Here is a 22,815-nt window from a genome sequence, read left to right on the forward strand (position 1 = left end):
AACTTTTACACTACTTACCAAATCTCTGCAATCTTTGTATCAGAATATCTTGATCGTTGATAGATTTCAGCACTACCTTATAAGGCTGAGGATATCCATCTGAAATCTTATGATATAACTGGATTTCACTGATATATACTTTTTACTTTCATACTATATCATCCAGATATTAACAGCTTCTATGTTTAAGTTGTTTTAGTAGAAAAGTTTTTGAAACATGGATGATAACTAGCTCAGAAAGAAAGGGAATAGAAGCTTTTGAAATGTGGTGTTACAGAAGAATGCTCAAGGTGAGGTGGATTGATCGAATCACAAATGAAGAGATACTGAATCGAATTGGTGAAAGGAGATCGATTTGGCTAAATTTGACGAGAAGAAGAGATAGAATGTTAGGGCACATCTTAAGACATCCAGGACTTGTTCACTTAGTTTTTGAGGGAATTGTAGGAGGAAAAAAACGGTAGGGGTAGACTAAGGTATGAATATGACAGATTAGAGCGGATTTAGGACGTAATAGTTACGTAGAAACAAAAAGGTTATCACATGCTAGGGTGGCATAGAGTGCTGCATCAAACTTTGTAGTATGGAAGTGTAGTTTCCCAGACGATCTCATAAACCTGAATAGTCCATGTGTTAGTTAAGCCTTGATTGCTTTATTATTCGAACAGTAGTTGCGTGGATCACAGGTATTGACAATAACTCTGTTTAGTTACAATATTTTAAGAAATGAACTATAACATGAATAATCAAGCTTGTTTTGAAATAAACTCTTTTGTCTTCTCAGATGGAGACCTCATCACTATCTTCGACAGCTCAGACCTGGCTTTTGCCGTGCAGTACAGTCGCATTCTGAAACTCCAGATCTTGGTTGGTGGGGAAGAGGCTCAGAAGAACATCGCTCCAGTCCAAATCAGAAGCATCCGTCGGGAGCTACAGAAGATCCGGGACCAAGTCAACCATCTTTTGGACTCCCTGGAGCCGTGCGCTACTGAGGTGTCGAGCTCTACTGCAGAGATACGCTGTTAGTTAACAAACAGTATTTAAGCATGATTGAATTTTGTAGCGGAAGAGACGTTATGAAGCTTCATTTCTCTCTTCATTCTTCTTAAATTAGTATCAGGTTGAAGTTTTCAGCTATGTGTCAGAGCCGTCATGTTCCGAGCAGGATTTGATGCATGCCAGTAAGAACAGCCTAGATGATGCTCCCTTTTGGACAAAGATTGCCCGAATGCAACTTGGTTAAAAGGAAATTTTTTCATTATTTTGTGCACAAACCTTTCAATGCATGCGCTTTGTTCGTAATAGATGAAAGGCGTGTCAGAAATATAAATTAATACTGTAACTTTCCATTAGCTTGATCTGGGAAGAGAAGAAATATGCTAGTACTATACAGTTCCACATGTTCTTTGCAGCAGCATTTCATGTTTTTCCATTACTTCTGTATTTTTGTAAAACAAAGTGAATTACTACAAAAGTTAGGTTACATAAATGTAAGAGTACAATCTGTATACAGTAAAACCTTTTTAGTTCAAAGCCATTGGGACGCAAGAATTGGACTTCAAATTACGTGATTTTGAATTAACCGCCAATGCGTAATTCAGAAATGCCAACCCTTGCCGCGTCACAAAATATTCTAAGACCCGATACTGCATGTAATTAACCTTGATTCACAGTTTAAACCTTACAAATGCCATGGAAAAAGAACTATTTCCAAAATGTATCCAACAAGGTGCATTTACAGTATTCAAATAATGCATTTGGATAATTCACTGACAAACCGAACCTCAAGCAACGAAAGAAGGAAAAAAAAGGCATTATTCAAAGACGAGTAGAAATCTATGCTGGCTCCCCTGTGCAAGTACTTTATTCATCGGATTACTGTACTCCGTGCATTTTAGATGCCCTGTACTTGCACGGGAAGTATCCGATGCCCTTAAAACATTGTGAATTATCCAGCTTTCCTATGATGTATGTATGTTGGGTATTGAGCCCGAGGCTGGTTTTATCCTCCTCAGCTCCACCAAAGGCTATCATAGACAACCTAGGTGGCACTGAAGAGGCACACTAGGGAAGTGAAGAGTGAGGTAGTTTCCCGTTGCTTTCCTCACCAAGCCATAATTTTCTGTTGCATATCAGTTTGCCAAGCGCACTGAAATGCATGCACCAACCGACCCTATGGGCGATATTTTCACACCAGTCATAACAAGGACTGGCTGCATAAGGAATGGTATTACTAGCATCACTCATACCTCATTCATTTTCATATTATCAAAGCCAAGGATGAGACTGAGACGGGTCAATGAAAGTAACAAATTGCTCTAGGCCATACCAAAAGACATAGCGCAATGTAAACACTACATCTTGCCAGCAAGGGCTCTTCCTATGATGAGGGGAGAAAATCTCTCACTTCAGTTTGCATTACAACACAGTACAGTGACTGTATCCTTGTACGATTTCTCACCACGGCACTTCTCTTGTAATTCAGAAATGCCAACCCTTGCCGCGTCACAAGGTATTCGTAAGACCCATTAATGCTTGCAGTCGCCTTGATTCACAGTTTAAACCCTTCAAATGCCATGGAAAGAACTATTCCCGAAATGTATTAGACATGGTGCATTTACATTATTGAAATAATGCACTTGGATAAATCACTGGCAAAACCTCACGCAACAAAAGGAAAAAAACAAAAACAAACATGATTCAAAGACAAGGAGAAATTATGCTGACTCCCATTTGCAGATGTTTTATTTTTTGGAATACTGTACTGTTTACATTTTTTAGATGCCTTGTACTTGCACGGAATCTGCCTGACATCCTTAAAACATGTCTTATCAAACTTTCCTTTTCATAAGTTATGAATTTCATTGTGGTCCATATTGACAATTGATCACTATCAGTACCAATGGTATTGAATAGGTGGAACTTTCTGTACCCTTTGAACTTTAGTATGACGAGAGGAGGAAGTTTCTCACTTCTGTGTGCACTGCAGCACAGTACAATGACTCCCACCCTTGTACAGTTTCCCAGCTGGCACATCTCTCCTTTAAAACCAAAAGTCCATTCGGGTTCGGTGTTAAAAATAACAATGCTGTTTCATCGGCATTGACAACATTGTTTGGTATGTTTTCTCGCCAACTCTTGACATTGCCAGAATTCACGGATTCTGCTTCTCCGCACGCTGCCTGCTTACATGATATTGTGGCGTTCCTTAAAAGGCTGAATACAAAAGAATTACAAATTCACTCGAATTTAGCAAATTTGAAGCACACTGTAGACACACTGAAGTGAGTGAAAGTGCAGATAGCTACCCCTGCACATTCCGGAAGACTCATTCTATCATGACGTGGATAAATTTTGAATTTAAATTACTCTGTAAAATACCATATTTTTTAAAATGCAAGGGCAGTTTTGAATCAAGTCTGAAGTTTGGTAATGGGACCGACATTGTTCTTTCAATTACGAATTATCCGTATTTTGAATTAAACTATTTAATTACCGTGCAAAACCATACCTCATGTTTCTGGGAACAAGAGCTTCTTCGAATTAGGCGGGATTTTGAATTAACTGATTTCGAATGATTGAGGTTCTGTTTTAGATTGTTATTAGAATTTCAAGAGCTACGGTGTGTTGAGAAGTTCAGGCATAGTAACTTCGTAATTAGTTTCTCTCTCCAGTGGCTTCACCTTGGAGGAGGAAGTGTTACATACACTGGAAGGTGATGACAAAGATATAAGGGACATAAACACTGTGACTGTGCATTCTGGTGAAGACTCTGCAAGGGAGGATGAATGGGATTTCATAGACGGTCTTACAGGGCGGCAGTTGCGCGCACTAACCAAAATAATTTCCAGCCACGAATGTGTTAAACAATGTGATGTTCCCCTTGAAGAGAATTTTTGCCGCGTGAAGGACCTAAAAAAAAGAAAAAAGTCATGAGTCCTCTTAACATGGACACAGGATGATTTCAAAACTGGATCCTTACTGGTTCCTGATCTAGAGTATTGCTCACCCCGGGATAATTCAGTAACTTGGATATTTGAGTGCTTCTCTGACGAGGAATAAAATTCCATGAATGGAACAATAGGTCAGTCATTGAGTTAAATCCAGAGAACAGACCTGTATAACGTTTAGAAACAATCTTCTGCTTCTTTCATCGTAACAGAAAACTAAATGCAGCCCAGCTGTATGAAGTTGTAAATAATAGTCTACAAATATACATTCTTTTAAATTTTATATGCCTGTATTTTTCCATAAATACGTTTTCAGGTTATTTTTCATCCAGATATTGGGTTGATGCATAAGTTTGTGCGGTTATTTTATTTTACTGTCACTGTTACGCACTATAACTCACAATCACTCAGTGATGTATTTGCCCCCACTCTCCATGACCTTCTGCCAACGTTCATGTCGCAGTTTGAATGCCTCGCCTGTAGAATTGTATTGGTTTTGAATGGAAGAAATCTGTTAGCCATTGGTCAAGAGAAGCTTCGTCAGGAAACACTTACCCCTGAATGTGCCTGAATACAGGCACCATATCTCGTCGCCGGTGGCAGTGTTTGAAAGGAATGCTTCGTGCCTATCACAAGCCAACCAGTGCCGGGCAAGCAATGACGAACATATGTTTACTCGTTAATTTTTGTTACTGTCACTTAGCACATGTGGTAGCCATGTACCTAGTTTCTCTACCTTACCCATCAAATGCAAATGGCGTACAATGGTTGACTGATCACATTCAAAAACTTGCACCATTTCCCGCGTTGTTTGACAAGGATTCTAATGAAGCAACTCATTCAAGCAATTTTTGTCAAAATCTGAAGGTCTTCTAGAACGTGGATCATCAGACAAGTCAAACCGTCCTGCTCGAAAGCGGGAAAACACTTTTTGTGCTGTTCTTTCAGCAATTGCTTGAATCCCGTACACTTCACAAATTGTTCTCGCAGCTCCTGCTGCACTGGATCCTCGGTTAAACTCAAAGAGTAAAATGTGTCTGAAATGCTCTCTTTTCTCAACTTGACATTCCATATCCATTTGTCTGAAATATACACAAATAATACGTTCACAATGAAGGAAACCTGTGTTTACATCACGCAAACTCTAAACTCAGTTAAAACAACGGAATAATAATAAGCAATTCCTCATGCCGCATTGTTGTCAACCCAAAAGAATACCGCACGAACTTATGCTTCGACCAAATAAAATACCACACAGGCTCATATTCAATAATTATGTAACTTAAGCACATTTCCAAACTTTGGACCACGAACCTACTGTGCTGGCGTAGCAGAGGGAGAGGTGATACTTCCACGTGGCGCATCCCAGGTGGCGGATAGAGGGGTCCTAACCGGCTTGCCGGCGAACTTGAGGGAAATAAAATACCTCTCGCAGACCAAACACACTACCCCTTGTAGGTGGGGGACGCACATGTAGAACACACCCGCGGTATCCCCTGCCTATCGTAAGAGGTGACTAAAAGGGGCCCAAGGGACTCTCAACTTGGGAGTGTGGATTGGCGACCACGGGGCCCTTAGCTGTGTCTTGCCATTGCTTCCACATACTTGTGCCAGGCTCCTCACTTTCGTCTATCCTATCCGACCTCCCTTGGTCAACTCTTGTTCTTTTCCGACCCTGACGGTATTAGAACATTCGAGGCCTAGGGAGTCTTTCATTTTCACACCCTTCGTGGCCCTTGTCTTTCTTCGTCTGTTAGTTAATTTTTCGAAGTGACGGATTTCTTCTTTTGTCTCTCTCTTTACCCCCTGTGGGTGGGGGACGCAGACGAATAATACACCCTCGGTGTCCCCTGCCTGTCGTGAGAGGCGACTGGCCCCAGGGGCTCTGAACTTTGGAGCGTGGGTTGGCGACCACGGGGCCCTCAGCTGAGTCCTTGCATTGCTTCCATTTACTTGTACCAGGCTCCTCACTTTCATCTATCCTATCCGACCTCCCTTGGTGAACTCTTGTTCTTTTCCGACCCCGACGCTATTAGGTTTGCGAGGGCTAGGGAGTCTTTCATTTTCACGCCCCTCGTGGCCCTTGTCTTTCTTTGGCCGACATCATCATTTTTTGAAGTGTCGGATCCCTTCCATTTTTCCCCCTGATTAGTGTTATATAGAGGATGGTTGCCCAGTAGTACTTCCTCTTAAAACAATAATCACCATCTGAGAGGCGACTAAAAGGGCGACCAAGGGATGCTTGAATTAGAACCATGAAACTACTTTTGATTCATACCATCATGCGGGGAACACCATGGGTTGCCTCTACTTGCGAGTAGTACCACTAAATTGGGTTCAAAATAAGTTTGTGATTAGTAGCAGTAAAGAGGCTGACCTGGGGGTTTCCAGTCCCCATGCGTCGTACCCATGTGAGCAACACCGCGGGTCTGGACGTAGCCTGTGAGTTGTACCGCTATATGAGCGACACCGTTGGTCTGCGTTGGCTGTGATTGGTGCCCACTATGTGAGGAACACCACGGGAATACCTTCGCCCGTGATTAGTACACCTAGGTGAGGAGGCTCATCGGTTTGCGTTGGCTGTTAGTGGCTCTGTTGTGTGAGAAACTCCATAGGTCTGCGTTCCCTGTACGAAGTACAATACTTGTGAGTAGTACTGTCTTGTGTGGAACACCGTGAGTCTTCGCTACTTATGATTATTACTCCAACATGACAAATACCATGGTTCTACTTTACTTGCAACATGTACCATTCTGTGGAGCCTTAGACATGCATTTTGCACCCGTTTAGACATCAAGCATCATTGTGCTTTATAAGTGGTCGCTTGGTCAGTTATACTATTATTTACGATCTTTTTTTTTTTTTTTTTAGTCTGATCCACTGTTTGTTTGTTTGCTTTGTTGGGTTCATGTCCATCCATTCATTCTTCATGACATTTTAAATTTTATTTTGGTCGTTGGATGAATTTGAACTTTTTGAACTTTGTTATTTCATTTCGTACCATTAGGGGCCGATGTCCTCGATGTTAGGCCCCTTTAAACAAGCATCATCATCATCAAACTTTGGAAAATTTGCTCTCGTAACAGACGTGCAGTTTCGTATGGTTCTAATCTATTATTGATAACCCATAGAGCCAGTTTGCATGAAAAATAGCTTTTCTTGGCTTTCCTTCAGATGTGATAAAATGAACTGGTTAAGAGAAAAATAAAAACTCCTTCCTTCCCAAGCCTAACGCACTGATCATTTTCTTTATTTTAAAAAGATTTTCTAATTCTAATTTGTGGCAGATGTTTAGTTGGCTCTTTTTGTGCACTTGTTATATCATCATAATTGGCATTCTGCACAATTGCAGGTCCAGTATGTTAAGTTTTCTTAAGTTGGTTTGCTTTTCTTCATGTTCCCATAATTTTTTTTCACATCTGTGAATTTTGTCCTCTTTCATCCTCTGTTATTCTTCCTTCAACAAACTCTCTCTTCTGAAGTTATGGCCTATTCAGTTCTTCCTTTTGATCACTGTTCTTATTGAACTCCATACCCACGTCTCTGTATTTCATTTTTCTTGATCTGTACAACAGCAAACTCCAGATATAACTTGGCCAGCTGTTTTCTTAATCCAAAGTTCATTGTTCAGTTGGTCAGCAGTTTTTATTTTCTTCAGAAAGCTTCCTTTGCAGTCCAATCCTTGCTGTTATTTTCTTTTCATATCTCTGATCCTTCTGTTCATGCACTTGTCCAGTTTGTAGGTACACTCTAATTTTCTAGTCACTTCTGTCATCTTTCTGTTGTTCTTTAATCCACTGTTGCCACTAGCTTGTGATGTATAATCTGTAGTAACTTGTGATGTTGCAGCTAATGCTGCAGAACAAAACCACGTTGTGTCCCACCTGAGCTCCAGGGAGTTTGACCCTCTGCAGGAACAGGCCCAACGGCAGGCAGTGGCCGACAGGGAGTCTGCTACCAAAGAAGAACCACAAACAGATGGTGAGTGGTCCATCGCAAATCTCGATTGAGCATCAAAGAGCAGATATACAAAGGATTCCAAGTTATGATTGGAATTGCTTTGAGAATGACTATAATTTTGATTAAACATAAATCATTGATTTTGTTTTTGTAATAGTGGTGATATATCTGTACTTACATATTTATTCACTAGCTGAATGCTGATTCTTCGTGTGGGATATTGTGTTATTTTTGGACAAAAATGAAGAATTTTTGTTTGAAGCTAGCATGGTTCTTAGCGCTATTCAAGGAACTGCGTAAGGAGGTGACCATGTATATTTTCTCATGGGGTGTTTTATTTTCAGCAGGTCTCTCTTGCCTACTGCCTGGGGAGTTTTATTTTTGGCAGGCCTGCTTGCCTGCTGCTGAAGATTAATAGCATGGTTCTTAGCGCTGCTACAAATACCACGTTTCTGATGAGTTTTATTTTTGGCAGATCCCCTTGCCTACTACCAAATATAATCATGAGTTAGGGTCGTTGAAACTCAAAATTCAAATTTTACTTCAGAAGAACTGGGTTGAACAGGATTTGTTTAGTTTATAATACCTCATGGTAAACTATGTTGGATGTTCTTCCACATGGTGCTAAAATTACGAGGTTAGACCAGCCTGAGAAAGGGCAGCCTGCCGCACACTATCACGTATGGAATGAAAGTTATTATTTAAAAAAAAGAAAAAAAAAAAGAGGTAAGATGGTTTGTTAACCCTCGAATAGTCTACATCAAACTACCCAGGTGAAAAACAATTTTCTCAGACATCGATACCGCTTTTTTCAGCAATTGTCTCGGTGATTTGTTTGTAGTCCTGGCGAAGTAAATCTTAACAGGGAATTGGAGATGTTTTAATTCAAAAGGATAATGTGATGGGAATAATTGGAATTTGTGATATAAACAGTCTCATTCACAGCAGTCCCTATTAAACTTGTGGCCTCAATGACATTTGATTGCAAAGACTTTGCCTGAAGCCATGTTCCGTTCTAAAGCTTTGGTAGATTTGGGTTTCAGAGAAGCTTCATTAAAGCACCAGCTTTCTGGGTAGTACTGAGAGTTGGCCTTGAGTTTAGGGGCACACAGCTGTGAGCTTGCATTTGGGATATATTGGGTTCAAACCCCACGTGAAGTGGTTTCCCATTTTCACACCAGGCAGATGTTGGGGCTGTACCTAAGGAAAGACCAGGTAAACAATTTGTAGGGAATCTGCTGATCAGTGGTGATTGATTGAATAGCTAACTAAATACTGTGTGTGTGGTTTTGTTTTAAATAGGAGTTTATTCCTGGACATTGGCCAAAGCTTCTGGGAATTAGATCAAAGCCTTTGAAATCTGGATTTATTGATGGCTACTTAAAACATCATTGGTTGGTCATGTGACTAACCAAAACATATTGAACCAAATGAATAAAGAGCTTCTGAAAAACAAAGGAAGCTAGAACAATTCGGTATATATTATAACGGATGAAGGAATGTACCAGCTACTGTAGCTCGTCATGCTAGAGAAGATCTTCGGGAAGAGAGGTAGAGGATACTGATTAAGGAACAGGACAGACTGGCATCAGATGTCGCCAGGAGAATGGTTCCACAATGCCGCCGCCAAATCTGTAAATTCCTTGTGATGATAGCAAACATCTGGAATGGATAAGGCATTAAAATTTGATGGCATTACCTGCTACTGTACTGTGATTCTCTTGCCTTCATCAAAAAAGGACGTTAGTAATTTGGATTTTTGAAAGCACTGAAGTGCTCATTCAGATGGTCTTCTGATATAAATCATCATCACCGGTTTGCCCTTCCAGTGAGCCGGGTAGGGTGTTTGAAAATGAGCGTCTTCCAAAGTTGCCTATTCAAAAACATTTCGTTGTCCAAGACATTCCCAATTCCATCCATTCCATGACTTGTACAGGGTCATTTTTGTTCTTTGTGGGACCTTCTCATCCCATAGTAGGTGTCTAACGATACTGTAAAAGTTAGAGCCTTTGGTTACTCTGTTTGTTATTTCTATCTTAGCTCTGTTATTACTAGCCATTACGCTTCCTAAATAACTGAATTGGTGTACTACTTCAACGGAAGACTATATGGGAATGTTTAAGAAAGAAGAATGTACCCAAAGGGCTTATCCAGAAAGTTAAAATGCTTTACGAAGACTGCTGCAGTTGCGTACAGATAGGAAACGGTAATTCTGATTGGTTCCAAACCACTAAAGGAGTGCAACAAGGCAGTACCCTTTCACCATTACTTTTTATCACTGTCATGGATGAAGTCATGAAAGAAATTAAGCAGAAAACAATATGGACATCAATGCATTTGCATTTGCAGATGATGTAGTAATTTGGGGAAATACAGAGAAGGAAGTCCAAGAGAGGCTGAACACCTGGAATGAACATTTGAAAGCACACGGATTAACAATAAATAAATCGAAAACTGTTACTATGTCTGTCAACAGGCAGAAGAAGAAAGGAAAAATAATGCTGGAAGGTACACAATTGGAAACAGTAGACCAATATAAATATCTTGGGTGCATCATTTCAAGTGATAACAGAATATAGCATGAGATTAACAACCGCATTCAAAATTCAGCTCAGTTTTACCATCAAGTTCGGAACCTCCTCTGGAACGAACAAGTTCCCTTAAGATCAAAGCAGATTCTATTCCAATCATACTTCACCCCCATAATAACATATGGCCTAGAAACCTGCACAACAACCCAACAAGTGGACAGCAAACTACAAGCCGCAGAAATGAAGTTCCTACCAACTATGGTACAGAAGACAAAAAGGGACAGGGTAAGGAATGAAAGAATAAGGGAGCAAGCTGGTGTGTACCCATCCCTGAATGAAAAAGTGACAAGGGCCCGTTTGAAATGGTTTGGCCATGTCAAACGAATGGACGATGGAACGACAGCAAAACAATGACTACACACAGTCGTGGCCGGAAAACGACCGGTATGAAGACCTAGGAAGAGGTGGCTGGACCAAGTGAAAGAGGACATAGGAACAAGAGGAATCAGCTGGGATGTCGTCTTGAGAGAAGAGTGGTACATGGACAGACAGAAGTGGAGAGTGCTCGTAAACCACACCCGGGCAACTGGAGTGGAAAACTGATGATGATGATGATGATGATGATTCTGTATTATGTCTGCTGATTTTCAATGCTACTGTTTTTGGTGGGTTCAATTTCATTCCATAATCATCAAACTTCTTACACCATGCATTCAGATTATTGTGCACTCCCTCCTCTGTTTCATCCCATATTGCCACATTGTCTGCAAACACCAGAGCCTGAAGATATAAATCTGTTATAAATCATACTTTAAATGGGTTGTTTGTCTAAAATTTCTATTTCGTTTCTTCCACGAATTGACATTTTCGTTCCGTATACCATATAATTCTGAATAAAACCCACACTCTTTTTACAGAAATACCGTATTTATGCCAATAATACCCGCATCTTTTTATTGGGGTGCGGGTTTTATTTGAGTCAGTGTTGTATTTTTTTTTTTTTTTTTTTTTTCTTCAAAATCAGGCTTCCTAAAGTTAGGGTGCAGGGATTATTCGGTGGCCGGGATTATTCCATTCTCATAATGTGGCCAAACCATTTGTCATGGTTCTTCTAGACTGTCAAGCACACTCTTTTGTAGTCCAAGTTAGAGGTAGACTGATTCGTTTCTGTTTTTGCCCCTTGTGGTCTTCCGTATACTCGACTTAAGGAAATTCATTCCTTTTGTTTGAATATTCGGTTGTCTCTACTGCTCAGTCCATAGATCAGAATGGATTGCAGGTATGTCTTATAAAGTGACACTGCTTTTTGGGGGAAGCTTTTGCCCCATAAAAAATAGTTGGGGAAACTGAACAATAGAAGGATGCACCCACTTTAACCCTGCTGATAATTTTACATGTAACCTACTAGTATTATGGCATGTGGACTCTGGAGTGTCCTGGTGTCTTTCCAGCTGACGCCCTATAGGCGACCTGCGGGTTAGAGAGGATGGGGCCCTACCTATGATAGAATTCTAATGTTGAAGACAGCACAAACACCCAACCAGGATTTGTACCTGGCACCCCTTGGACCAAAGGCCTTTATGCTAACCATGTATCCACGGAGCTGGGAATAATAATAATTGTGAAATGTTAATTAGCCAGAATGTAATGTTTTATTATGTTCGTACATTTTGTTACTGTACCATCATTTCTTCTTTTCCTGTGCAGTTTCCTTCATCACACACTAGCTGAAATATTTGATGTATGTTGGATGCAGGTCGGGTAAACACTCCTGACAGTATTGGCAGTTCGGGTTCACGACGTGTTTCCTCAGGCCTCGAGCAGGCTGGTCAGCCACAACAGCAGCAACCACCCCCACAAGCACCCTCTCAACCTGGTCAACAACAGTCACAGCAAGTATATCAGCAGACTCCCTCACAGGTCCAAGGCTTCCAGCCTACAGAACAACAGCAACAGCCTTCCCAACAACAGACACAAGCTACACAGCAACCTCCACAACAACAGCAGCAGCAGCAGCAGCAGCAACAACAGCCACAACCTCCTTACCAGGCAACAGGTAAGATAACTACATGCCGCAGTTTTAGTTTTTATGTACACTGACTGACAGAGCAAATGCAACACCAAGAAGGAATGGTTCGAAAGGGATGAAAGTTGGGGAAAAAACAGAGACGGCACGGACGAATAATTGATGTTTATTTCAAACCGATATGCAGGTTACACAATGCGCACGGCATCGACTCAGTAGGATGTAGGACCACCGCGAGCGGCGATGCACGCAGAAACACGTCGAGGTACAGAGTCAATAAGAGTGCGGATAGTGTCCTGAGGGATGGTTCTCCATTCTCTGTCAACCATTTGCCACAGTTGGTCGTCCGTACGAGGCTGGGGCAGAGTTTGCAAACGGCGTCCAATGAGATCCCACACGTGTTCGATTGGTGAGAGATCCGGAGAGTACGCTGGCCACGGAAGCATCTGTACACCTCGTAGAGCCTGTTGGGAGATGCGAGCAGTGTGTGGGCGGGCATTATCCTGCTGAAACAGAGCATTGGGCAGCCCCTGAAGGTACGGGAGTGCCACCGGCCGCAGCACATGCTGCACGTAGCGGTGGGCATTTAACGTGCCTTGAATACGCACTAGAGGTGACGTGGAATCATACGCAATAGCGCCCCAAACCATAATGCCGCGTTGTCTAGCGGTAGGGCGCTCCACAGTTACTGCCGGATTTGACCTTTCTCCACGCCGACGCCACACTTGTCTGCGGTGACTATCGCTGACAGAACAGAAGCGTGACTCATCGGAAAACACGACGTTCCGCCATTCCCTCATCCAAGTCGCTCTAGCCCGGCACCATGCCAGGCGTGCACGTCTATGCTGTGGAGTCAATGGTAGTCTTCTGAGCGGACGCCGGGAGTGCAGGCCTCCTTCAACCAATCGACGGGAAATTGTTCTGGTCGATATTGGAACAGCCAGGGTGTCTTGCACATGCTGAAGAATGGCGGTTGACGTGGCGTGCGGGGCTGCCACCGCTTGGCGGCGGATGCGCCGATCCTCGCGTGCTGACGTCACTCGGGCTGCGCCTGGACCCCTCGCACGTGCCACATGTCCCTGCGCCAACCATCTTCGCCACAGGCGCTGCACCGTGGACACATCCCTATGGGTATCGGCTGCGATTTGACGAAGCGACCAACCTGCCCTTCTGAGCCCGATCACCATACCCCTCGTAAAGTCGTCTGTCTGCTGGAAATGCCTCCGTTGACGGCGGCCTGGCATTCTTAGCTATACACGTGTCCTGTGGCACACGACAACACGTTCTACAATGACTGTCGGCTGAGAAATCACGGTACGAAGTGGGCCATTCGCCAACGCCGTGTCCCATTTATCGTTCGCTACGTGCGCAGCACAGCGGCGCATTTCACATCATGAGCATACCTCAGTGACGTCGGTCTACCCTGCAGTTGGCATAAAGTTCTGACCACTCCTTCTTGGTGTTGCATTTGCTCTGTCAGTCAGTGTATTTTTATGACCCAAAACCCAAAAACTTGACAATAATTTGATGCATTAATTAGTGTCAAAGGTTGTATTCTTAGCGTACAACCTGTCATGGCCAATGTAAATAGACAGGATTTGGAACACCCAATGACTCAAATATGTATTAATATTATGTAAGTAGCACATATCTAGATTATGCTAGCCGGGCGGTCTGTAAAAACGGCAGGCCAGGGCGGATTTTGCCATAAAAAAAATCCTAGGGAGAACACTGGGAATGATCTTGTCACCTCTGAGGCGAGGAGTAATTACAGTAGTAACCAGAAGTTGTACACGCACGATAGCGTATAACCAATCATCATAGCTTATGGACTCTTAGCCAAATGCCTGGACATTAGAACACATACTCATGTCTCATAGTGTCACACCTATTTACATTGCCTTTGTTAGGAATGCCTCCTGGTTTACGTCCCAGTTTGCAAGGCTGAAGATGATGGAACATAATACCGCCCCCCCCATAGTTATAAAAGCCAGTTATTTTAATATTACACTAAATTGTTTAGAAAAGAGGGCCGATTACCTAGATGTTAGGCCCCTTTATACGAGCAATAAGTTTAGAAAGGATTACTGAATTGATATTGATAACGAATGTTAAAAATTAAATAATTGAAAAGGAGGTTCAACCTATTCAATACTTAAAAAAAGGAAATGCAGTAATCACATTCCTATTTAAATGGGACCGGTTTCGACCTTAGTCCAGGTCATCATCAGCCGTAAAAAGATGTACAATGTTTATGAATATTGGAGGTCAGTTTCACACTTTGATAGGCACAAAGACACGACACCACATTCTGTATGCACAAAGTCACAACACTATCAACTAATATACGAAGATCAAAAATAACTAGAAGTCGCAGACGAATTGAGTGAGTACGTACTCACTCAATTATTCTGATTTGCGTCGTATATTTTTATATGCGTACTTAACTTCCCGCAACCGTGACAAATTCTAGACCTTGAAAACATTCTCCACTCTACTTTGGCGTTCGACCGCATCGCATGACCTTGAATGTGCCGCGCTGATCACCAGGAGCTAGCGGCTTTCTACTACAAATCTATTCGTCTGCGACTTCTAGTTATTTTTGATCTTCGTATATTAGTTGATAGTGTTGTGACTTTGTGCATACAGAATGTGGTGTCGTGTCTTTGTGCCTATCAAAGTGTGAAACTGACCTCCAATATTCATCAACATTGTACATCTTTTTACGGCTGATGATGACCTGGACTAAGGTCGAAACCGGTCCCATTTAAATAGGAATGTGATTACTGCATTTCCTTCTTTTAAGTATTGAATAGGTTGAACCTCCTTTTCAATTATTTAATTTTTAACATCAATAATTTCAATACGGAACAATGAAGTTTTTATCTTTAAATTGATAACAAATGTCAAACTGCATGTCCAATTTTAGGAAGAAAACTTATTTTCCGGGAAATTAACATGAAGTGGGTTATAATTTTCAGATTCAGACATAAATTTTACCTAATAAATACAGTAGAACCTCGATAATTCGAAATCGGTTAATTCAAAATCCTGCCTAATTCGAAGAAGCTCTCGTTTCCGGAAACATGAGGTACAGTTTTGCATGTTATTTCAATTGTTTAATTCGAAATACGCATAATTCATCATTCGAAGTACAATGTCGGCCTCATTACCGAAATTCAGACTTTTAATTCGAAACTGCCTTTACATTTTAAAACAATAGTATGTTACAGAGTAATTTCAACTCAAAATTTATCCGCTCCGCGACATAATAGAACGCGCGTTCCGGAACGTGGAGGGGTAGCTTTCCGCACTTACACTCACTTCGGTGGGTCTACAGTGCGTTTCATGATTGCTAAGTTGAATGAAATCGGAATTCTTTTGTATTCAACCTTTTAAGGAACGCCATAATATCACGCAACAGGCAGTGTGCGGGAAAACAGAATCCGCGAACAGTGACGATGCCAACAATTGACGAAAAACGTGGCTCATGTAATAAATTCGTAGACACCGAACAATATTGTCATTGCCGGTGAAACTGCATTGCTTTATTTTAATGCGAGCCCAAACGGTCTTATGGTTTTAAAAGATATATTGCCAGCCGGGAAATCGTACAAGGGTGAGGGATGGGGATCATAGTAGTGCGTTGTAATGCACATGGACGCAAGATACTTTATCCCCTCATCATAGGAAAGTTCGATAAGCTACAATGTTTTAAGAGCGTCGGATACTTTCCATGCCAGTACAAAGCATCTAAAAATGCAAACAGTACAGAAATCCAAGAAACAATGCTTTTGCTCAGGGGAACTGGCATAATTTATCCTCGTCTTTGAATTGTGTGATTTTTTTTCTTTCGTTGCGTGAGGTTATGTTCGTCAGTGATTTATCCAAGTGCATTATTTGAACATTGTAAATGCACCTTGTTGGATACATTTCGGAAATATTTTTTTCCATGGCATTTGAAAGGTTTAAATTGTGAATCGAGGTGATTGCAAGTATTAATAGGTCTTAGAATACTTTGTAATGCGGCAAGTGTTTACATTTCTGAAGTACGGTACGAGAGAAGTGCCATGGCGGGAAATCGTACAAGGATAGAGTCATAGGAAAGTTCTATTTTAAGGGCATCGGGTACTTTTTGTGTAAATACAAGGCATCTAAAATGCATACAGTTATAGTAATCCAATTAATAAAGCACTTGCACATGGGAGCCAGCATAGATTTCTCCTCGTCTTTGAATCGTGCATTTTTTTTCCTTTCTTTCGTTGCGCGAGGTTATGTTTACCAGTGAGATATCCGAGTGCATTATTTGAATACTGTAAATGCACCTTCTTAGATACATTTTGGAAATAGTTCTTTTTTCATGGCACTTGAAAGGTATAAACTGTGAATCAAGATTAACTGCATGCAGTAACGGGCGTTAGAATATTTAGTAACGCGGCAAGGGTTGGTACTTCTGAATTGCGAATTGGCGGTTAATTTGAAATCACGTAATTCGAAGTCCGATTTTTGAGTCCCAACGACTTCGAATTAATGAGGTTTTACTGTATAGGCCTTGCCAAGGATGTGTGGTAGAATGTCTTGAGTGTACTCGTAATCAGATGTAAAAGGGAAGGGATTTTTCCTTATATTGCTACACACACCACATTGTTTTAGGTTAAGTCCCAGAAGTTTCTGCAGTAGTGCTTCCAGGGTATTGGGATCTGTCAGATATGCCTGAGGTGAAAGTTTCTGAATGACTGCACTCGATACAAATGTGCACACAACTACCAGACCCTCAGTAAATGAAGATGTCAGTTTTAGTTTTGTCACAATTTTACAGTCGGTCTCACGGTCTAGGTGTAGCATGCCTGCCTGGGTTCGATTCCCGGCCTGGACAGGGATTTTTACCGGGATATGAGGGCTGGTTCAAGGTCCAGTCAGCCTACGCTATTGCAATTGAGGAGCTATCTGATGGGTGAGATGGTGACCCCTGTCTGGAAAGCCAAGAGTAATGGCTGACAGGGGCGGTGCATGGTATTGTTGCAGGGTTGCACAACTTCCAATAATTTTGTACCGAGCTCGATAGCTGCAGTCGCTTAAGTGCGACCAGTATCCAGTATTCGGGAGATAGTAGGTTCGAACCCCACTGTCGGCAGCCCTGAAAATGGTTTTCCGTGGTTTCCCATTTTCACACCAGGCAAATGTCGGGGCTGTACCTTAATTAAGGCCACGGCCGCTTCCTTCCCACTCCTAGCCCTTTCCTGTCCCATCGTCGCCGTAAGACCTATCTGTGTCGGTGCGACGTAAAACAACTAGCAAAAAAAAAAAAAAAAAAAAATTGCATTTCATTTGTTGTTTTTTCTTCTGTTTTAGTTTAATAAATCTAACGTGTATTCCAAAACATGTTAAAATCAACCATCTTCGGCCATTCGCTGTACTAATGCTTTGTAATGGACCAGCAAACATTGCTGGTTTCGAATCAAACTCAGGGAGTTTTCTTTCCTACGGCAACTCCCTAGCGGACAGTGCGGTGCAATGTACCTCGGCAAGGACGAGCCTAAGCCTGCATAGCATCAGGTAGCATGCTCGTTCGTATTGGTCTCAGGGAGTTGCACGAAACTAGCAAGTCCCCTACCGAGAAACAGTTCCAAACGTCCCTGTTAGATTTCGGCACTCTGCGGATATTACTTCATTCCTACTTTCTCTCCTCTCGCAAAGGCAATTCGTTTCCTTGTTTTAAATTTACAAATTTAATTTACGTTGCAACGATGCAGATGGGTCATTCGGCGACGGTGGGACAGGAAAGGGCTATGAGTTGGAAGAAAGTGACCGTGGCTTTAATTAACGCACAGCCACAGCATGTGCCTGTGTTTAAATGGGAAATAACGGAAAACCATCTTCAGGGCTTCTGACAGTGGTGTTCGAACTCGCTATACCCTGAATGCCAGCTCACAGCTACGTGACACTAACCACACGGCCAACTTGCTGGGTAATTTCTTTTCCACGCCATACCAGATCACCCACAATATTGCCAACGTCTTGCTTCGATGAAAAACAGAGCAGCAAATTTTCAGTTAAAGTGAGGCAAAAGTAACTGTTCCAGACTGAGTGGCTCAGACGGTTGAGGCGCTGGCTTTCTGACCCCAACGTGGCAGGTTCGATCCTGGCTCAGTCCGGTGGTATTTGAAGGTTCTCAAATATGTCAGCCTCGTGTCAGTAGAGTTACTGGCATGTAAAAGAACTCCGGCACCTCAGCGTCTCCGAAAACTAAAAAGTCGTTAGTGGAACGTAAAGTCAATAGCATTATTATTAAGAGTAATTGTAGTTGCAGTGTATAATTAGCCTCTTATTTCGTTGGTTGTAATTGCCATATATATTACAGTTTTAGGAGGAATGTAGTTCATTACTTAACGATGATAGTTTCTTGTTATTTCTGTATGGTATAAAAATGTGACACTGAAAATCGTCGTTGCTGGGACAAAACCTCCCTATGTGATAATATTTTTGGAGATATACTGACCTGCAGCACATGCATTATGAAAAGCGAGAATGCCTTGACGATATTCATACAATATTACACCTTAGATGACAGAACCTTACCGGCCAAAGTTCTAAGGTAAAATATTTCACATAGGAGGTTTTGTCCTGGCACCAACGAAATGTTGGAGCAACACCCAGCTTCAGATGCCACCAGCCGCCACTGATGGATTTTACATGTAACTAATCTCATGATTAGACCCGTATTGAAATTTGCTATAAATGCTTACAATATAGTGATTATTTTAATCCACCTATTCAATACAAATTGGTTTTGTTTTGCTAGTTCATAATATTACAACACGAATTTACAGGGACATGTTTTGCTTTATTTACAAGCATCTTCAGCCTACATAATTGTCTCAAGGTTAAGACCTGTTATATTTGGATTGTTTTTACAAATTTTTTGCTTGAGTATAAATCCATATTTAGTAATAATATGTAAAAAACATAGGAATTATGTACACATTAAATGTATGACAGTATGAATTACAATGTTGAATTGAAGTGACCCTTAATTCTAAAATACATTGACGTCCAAAACATAGCAACTACAATTTAAAAATTTGGTTGAAATTGTTTTCACAATTACAATGTTGAATTGGAGTAACCTTTAATTCTAAAATACATTGATGTCCAAAACATAGTAATTACAATTAAAAATTTTTTGGCTAAAATTGTTTTCACAATGCTGTGGTTGATTGAATCAACTGTAATATGGCTTTAAATTTGAGTCATAAATATAAACTGAAGGTTGAAATATAGGAGCCATTTTTTCTAAAATCCATTGATTTCTGGAACACAGTAACTTCCGATATTGAGAATTTGGTTAATAATTGTGATCTCCAATGCAATTATTTCTAAAAATTAAAATCTTGGAACCGTTGGAGACCAGCTTCTAGAATTTTCGAGGCTTGCTGCAGTTTGGTGATTTGATCAGTGAAAGTATTAGAATAATTAGTTCTTGTTTATTGCGACTTGAATATCCATTGGTAGCAGATTGTATTAATGTAATTGTAGTTAAAAGGGGGAGCTTCTATCCAAATCTTAAGTAGCTGTTTATGTTTCTTTCGAGGTAATAGAATGAGTGAAGCAGTCATAACATAGGCATAAACAAACATTTCATATCACTCCGCGAGGTCCACGTGGTCTTTTCGCAAATGTGAACGTGTAAATTTATGGATATAGCTGCTTTGCCTGAACATATTTGAGAAATACATTATCACTGTTATAAAATAGATTTGCCATGAAAATTATCAAGTAGGCCTAGGTATTTCATTAATCTGAACTTGCAGTAGGCTCGATTCCTTGTAGATCGAAAGATTAGTTGTCTCTTGCATCACTAGTGTCCTCTCCTAAATTACTTACAAATTCGTTATACGCCATGTCTAAAACACTTTTCACATGTGGTCTTTTCTTTACGCGGATATTAACACGACCGGTGGTGGATACATTTTTTTCGTGCAATGTAAACAGTTTAAACACACACACACCAGCAAACTCGGATGTTAATTTTGTGATATGGTAAAACCTCGTTAATTCAAAGTCATTGGGACCCAAATATTGGACTTCTAATTACGTGAATTCAAATTAACCGCCAACTCGTACTTCAGACATGCCAACCCTTGCCGCATCAGAGAATATTCTAACTTCCGTTACTGCTTGCAATTAATATTGATTCACAGTGTAAACCTTTCAAATGTGATGGAAAAGAACTATTTCCCAAATATATCCTATGAGGTACATTTACAGAATTCAAATGATGCACTTGGATAACTCACTGACAAACATAACCTCACGCAACGAAAGGAAGAAAAAAAAAGTTCAAAGCCGAGAGGTCTATGCTGGCTCCCCTGTGCAAGTACTTTATTCATTGGATTACTGGACTGTATGCATTTTTAGATGCCTTGTATTTGCACTGAAAGTACCCGATGCCCTTAAAATATCGTGCCGGGCTGAGTGGCTCAGGCGGTTGAGGCGCTGGCCTTCTGACCCCAACTTGGCAGGTTCAATCCTGGCTCAGTCCGGTGGTATTTGAAGCTGCTCAAATACGTCAGCCTCATGTCGGTAGATTTACTGGTACGTAAAAACTCCTGCGGGACTAAATTCCGATACCTCGGCGTCTCCAAAAACCATAAAAGTAGTTAGTGGATCGTAAATCAAATAACATTATTATTAAAATATCGTGGCTTATCGAACTTTCCTATGACATGGGGAGGCAGTCTTTCGCTTTTGTCTGCATTGCAACACAGTACAGTGACCCCATCTCCTTTTAAAAAAGTTTGTTTGGGTTAGGCATAAAAAAAAACCAATGCAGTTTCATTGGCATTGACAATATTGTTCGTTGAGTACAAAATGATTATAATTATGAGCCACGCTTTTTCACCAACTGTCGGCATCGCCAAAGAGAATCACCAGTGTTCGTGGTTTCTGCTTCTTCGCACACTGTCTTTTACGTGATACTGTGACGTTCCTTAAAACGCTGAATACAAAAGAATTATTTCACTCGAACTTAGCAGCTATGAAACAAACTGTCAACACACCGAAGCGAGTGAAAGTGCGAAAAAGTACCCCTGCACGTTTCGTAAGACACATTCTATCGTGACACGGAGAAATTTTGAATTTAAATTACTGTGAAAAATACTACTTTTTTAATGTAAAGGCAGTTTTAAATTAAAAGTCAAATTATTTTCCATTTAAATATGACATATGGGGCAGTTTTCTTCTGTCTACGGTTACACAAAGCGTAACTGTACACCCATGATTGGAGACTAGGTGAGCTAGGAGCGTTTTCCCAACATAGACGCAAATAAAACCTGCACCCCAATTTCGTGCCTCACTTTAAAAAAAAAAAGATATGCAAGGATTATTCGCGTAAATACGGTACCTGGATTGTTATATTTGTTAGGGTTATTGATTGACACTGAATTATGGAAAATAGAGAAATGCTATAAGTTTCGAAGGCTGTTTTAAGATTGTTCGTTAAATAAATTAAACAGCTCTACATACTATAACATAGAACTTTTAACATTCCATTATCTCAGAAAAACCTTCATAAAGAAATAAACATCATCCATATAACTGCTAGAAGTAATGGTTACAGAGATTTTGTGAATAAAATCATTTTTAAAGTCAAACATACTGGTAAACATAAGTCCTACGTAGTTAAAGAAATAAAATTTAAAAACAATTTAACTAAAAGCTTTGAAGGAGTTTCATTATATTTGATTGACTCTCCTGTTGTTATCCTTGTGTAGGCTAACTTCAGTTAGAAATTGGTGAGAAATCGACTCTTCTTGGCAGAGGTCTTCTCTCTTATGGCAGACAGGGGATACCGTGGGTGTATTCTATTGTCTCCACCCGCAGGAAGAAATGTTTAGCTACTGAATATATAAATGTGGATTGTTTGTATATTGAATTGCTATTGTGTTTCAGGCTACTCTCGCTACCCAGTTCCTACTGGCTATGTTGGTGGATCTGTCATGGGCCAGCAGCCGCAGATGATGGTCCAGGGTCCTGGACAACAGCCTGTGCCTCAGAATGCATTCCGTACCCCTTACCAGCCTTACCCTGGAGTTCAGCAAACGTATGTATAATACTACTGTTGTGGATTAAAACTTGTTAGAGCTGTCTCTGGTGAGGTTATGTTAACAGTGTATACTGGTATGGGCTAGAACAAGCTCATTATCATACCATTAGTCTCAGTAATAATGTTATTGGTTGTATGTCCCACTAACTACTTGTGTGATTTTTGGAGATGCTGAGGTACCAGGATTTTGCTCTGTACAAGTGTCTGTAAATTTACCAACATGAATCTGACATATTTGAGCAT

General features: G+C 40.9%; 2 protein-coding genes across 2 annotated transcripts in view; one reads left to right on the forward strand and one right to left on the reverse strand.

Moving 5' to 3' along the window:
• LOC136882002 (HIG1 domain family member 1A, mitochondrial) overlaps positions 1-22,815 on the reverse strand; it is a 154,865-nt gene that overhangs the window by 84,641 nt on the left and 47,409 nt on the right. The gene's annotated exons all lie outside the window — the stretch shown is intronic.
• LOC136882000 (protein TFG) overlaps positions 1-22,815 on the forward strand; it is a 52,156-nt gene that overhangs the window by 13,208 nt on the left and 16,133 nt on the right. The window contains exons 4-7 of the mRNA XM_067154483.2: positions 785-1,021; positions 7,800-7,931; positions 12,198-12,497; positions 22,419-22,569. Of these exons, the coding sequence (XP_067010584.2) occupies positions 785-1,021; positions 7,800-7,931; positions 12,198-12,497; positions 22,419-22,569 (820 nt within the window). The remainder of the gene's footprint in view (positions 1-784; positions 1,022-7,799; positions 7,932-12,197; positions 12,498-22,418; positions 22,570-22,815) is intronic.

Source organism: Anabrus simplex, chromosome 10 (assembly GCF_040414725.1).
Source record: "Anabrus simplex isolate iqAnaSimp1 chromosome 10, ASM4041472v1, whole genome shotgun sequence".
NCBI classification, from domain to species: Eukaryota; Metazoa; Arthropoda; class Insecta; order Orthoptera; family Tettigoniidae; genus Anabrus; species Anabrus simplex.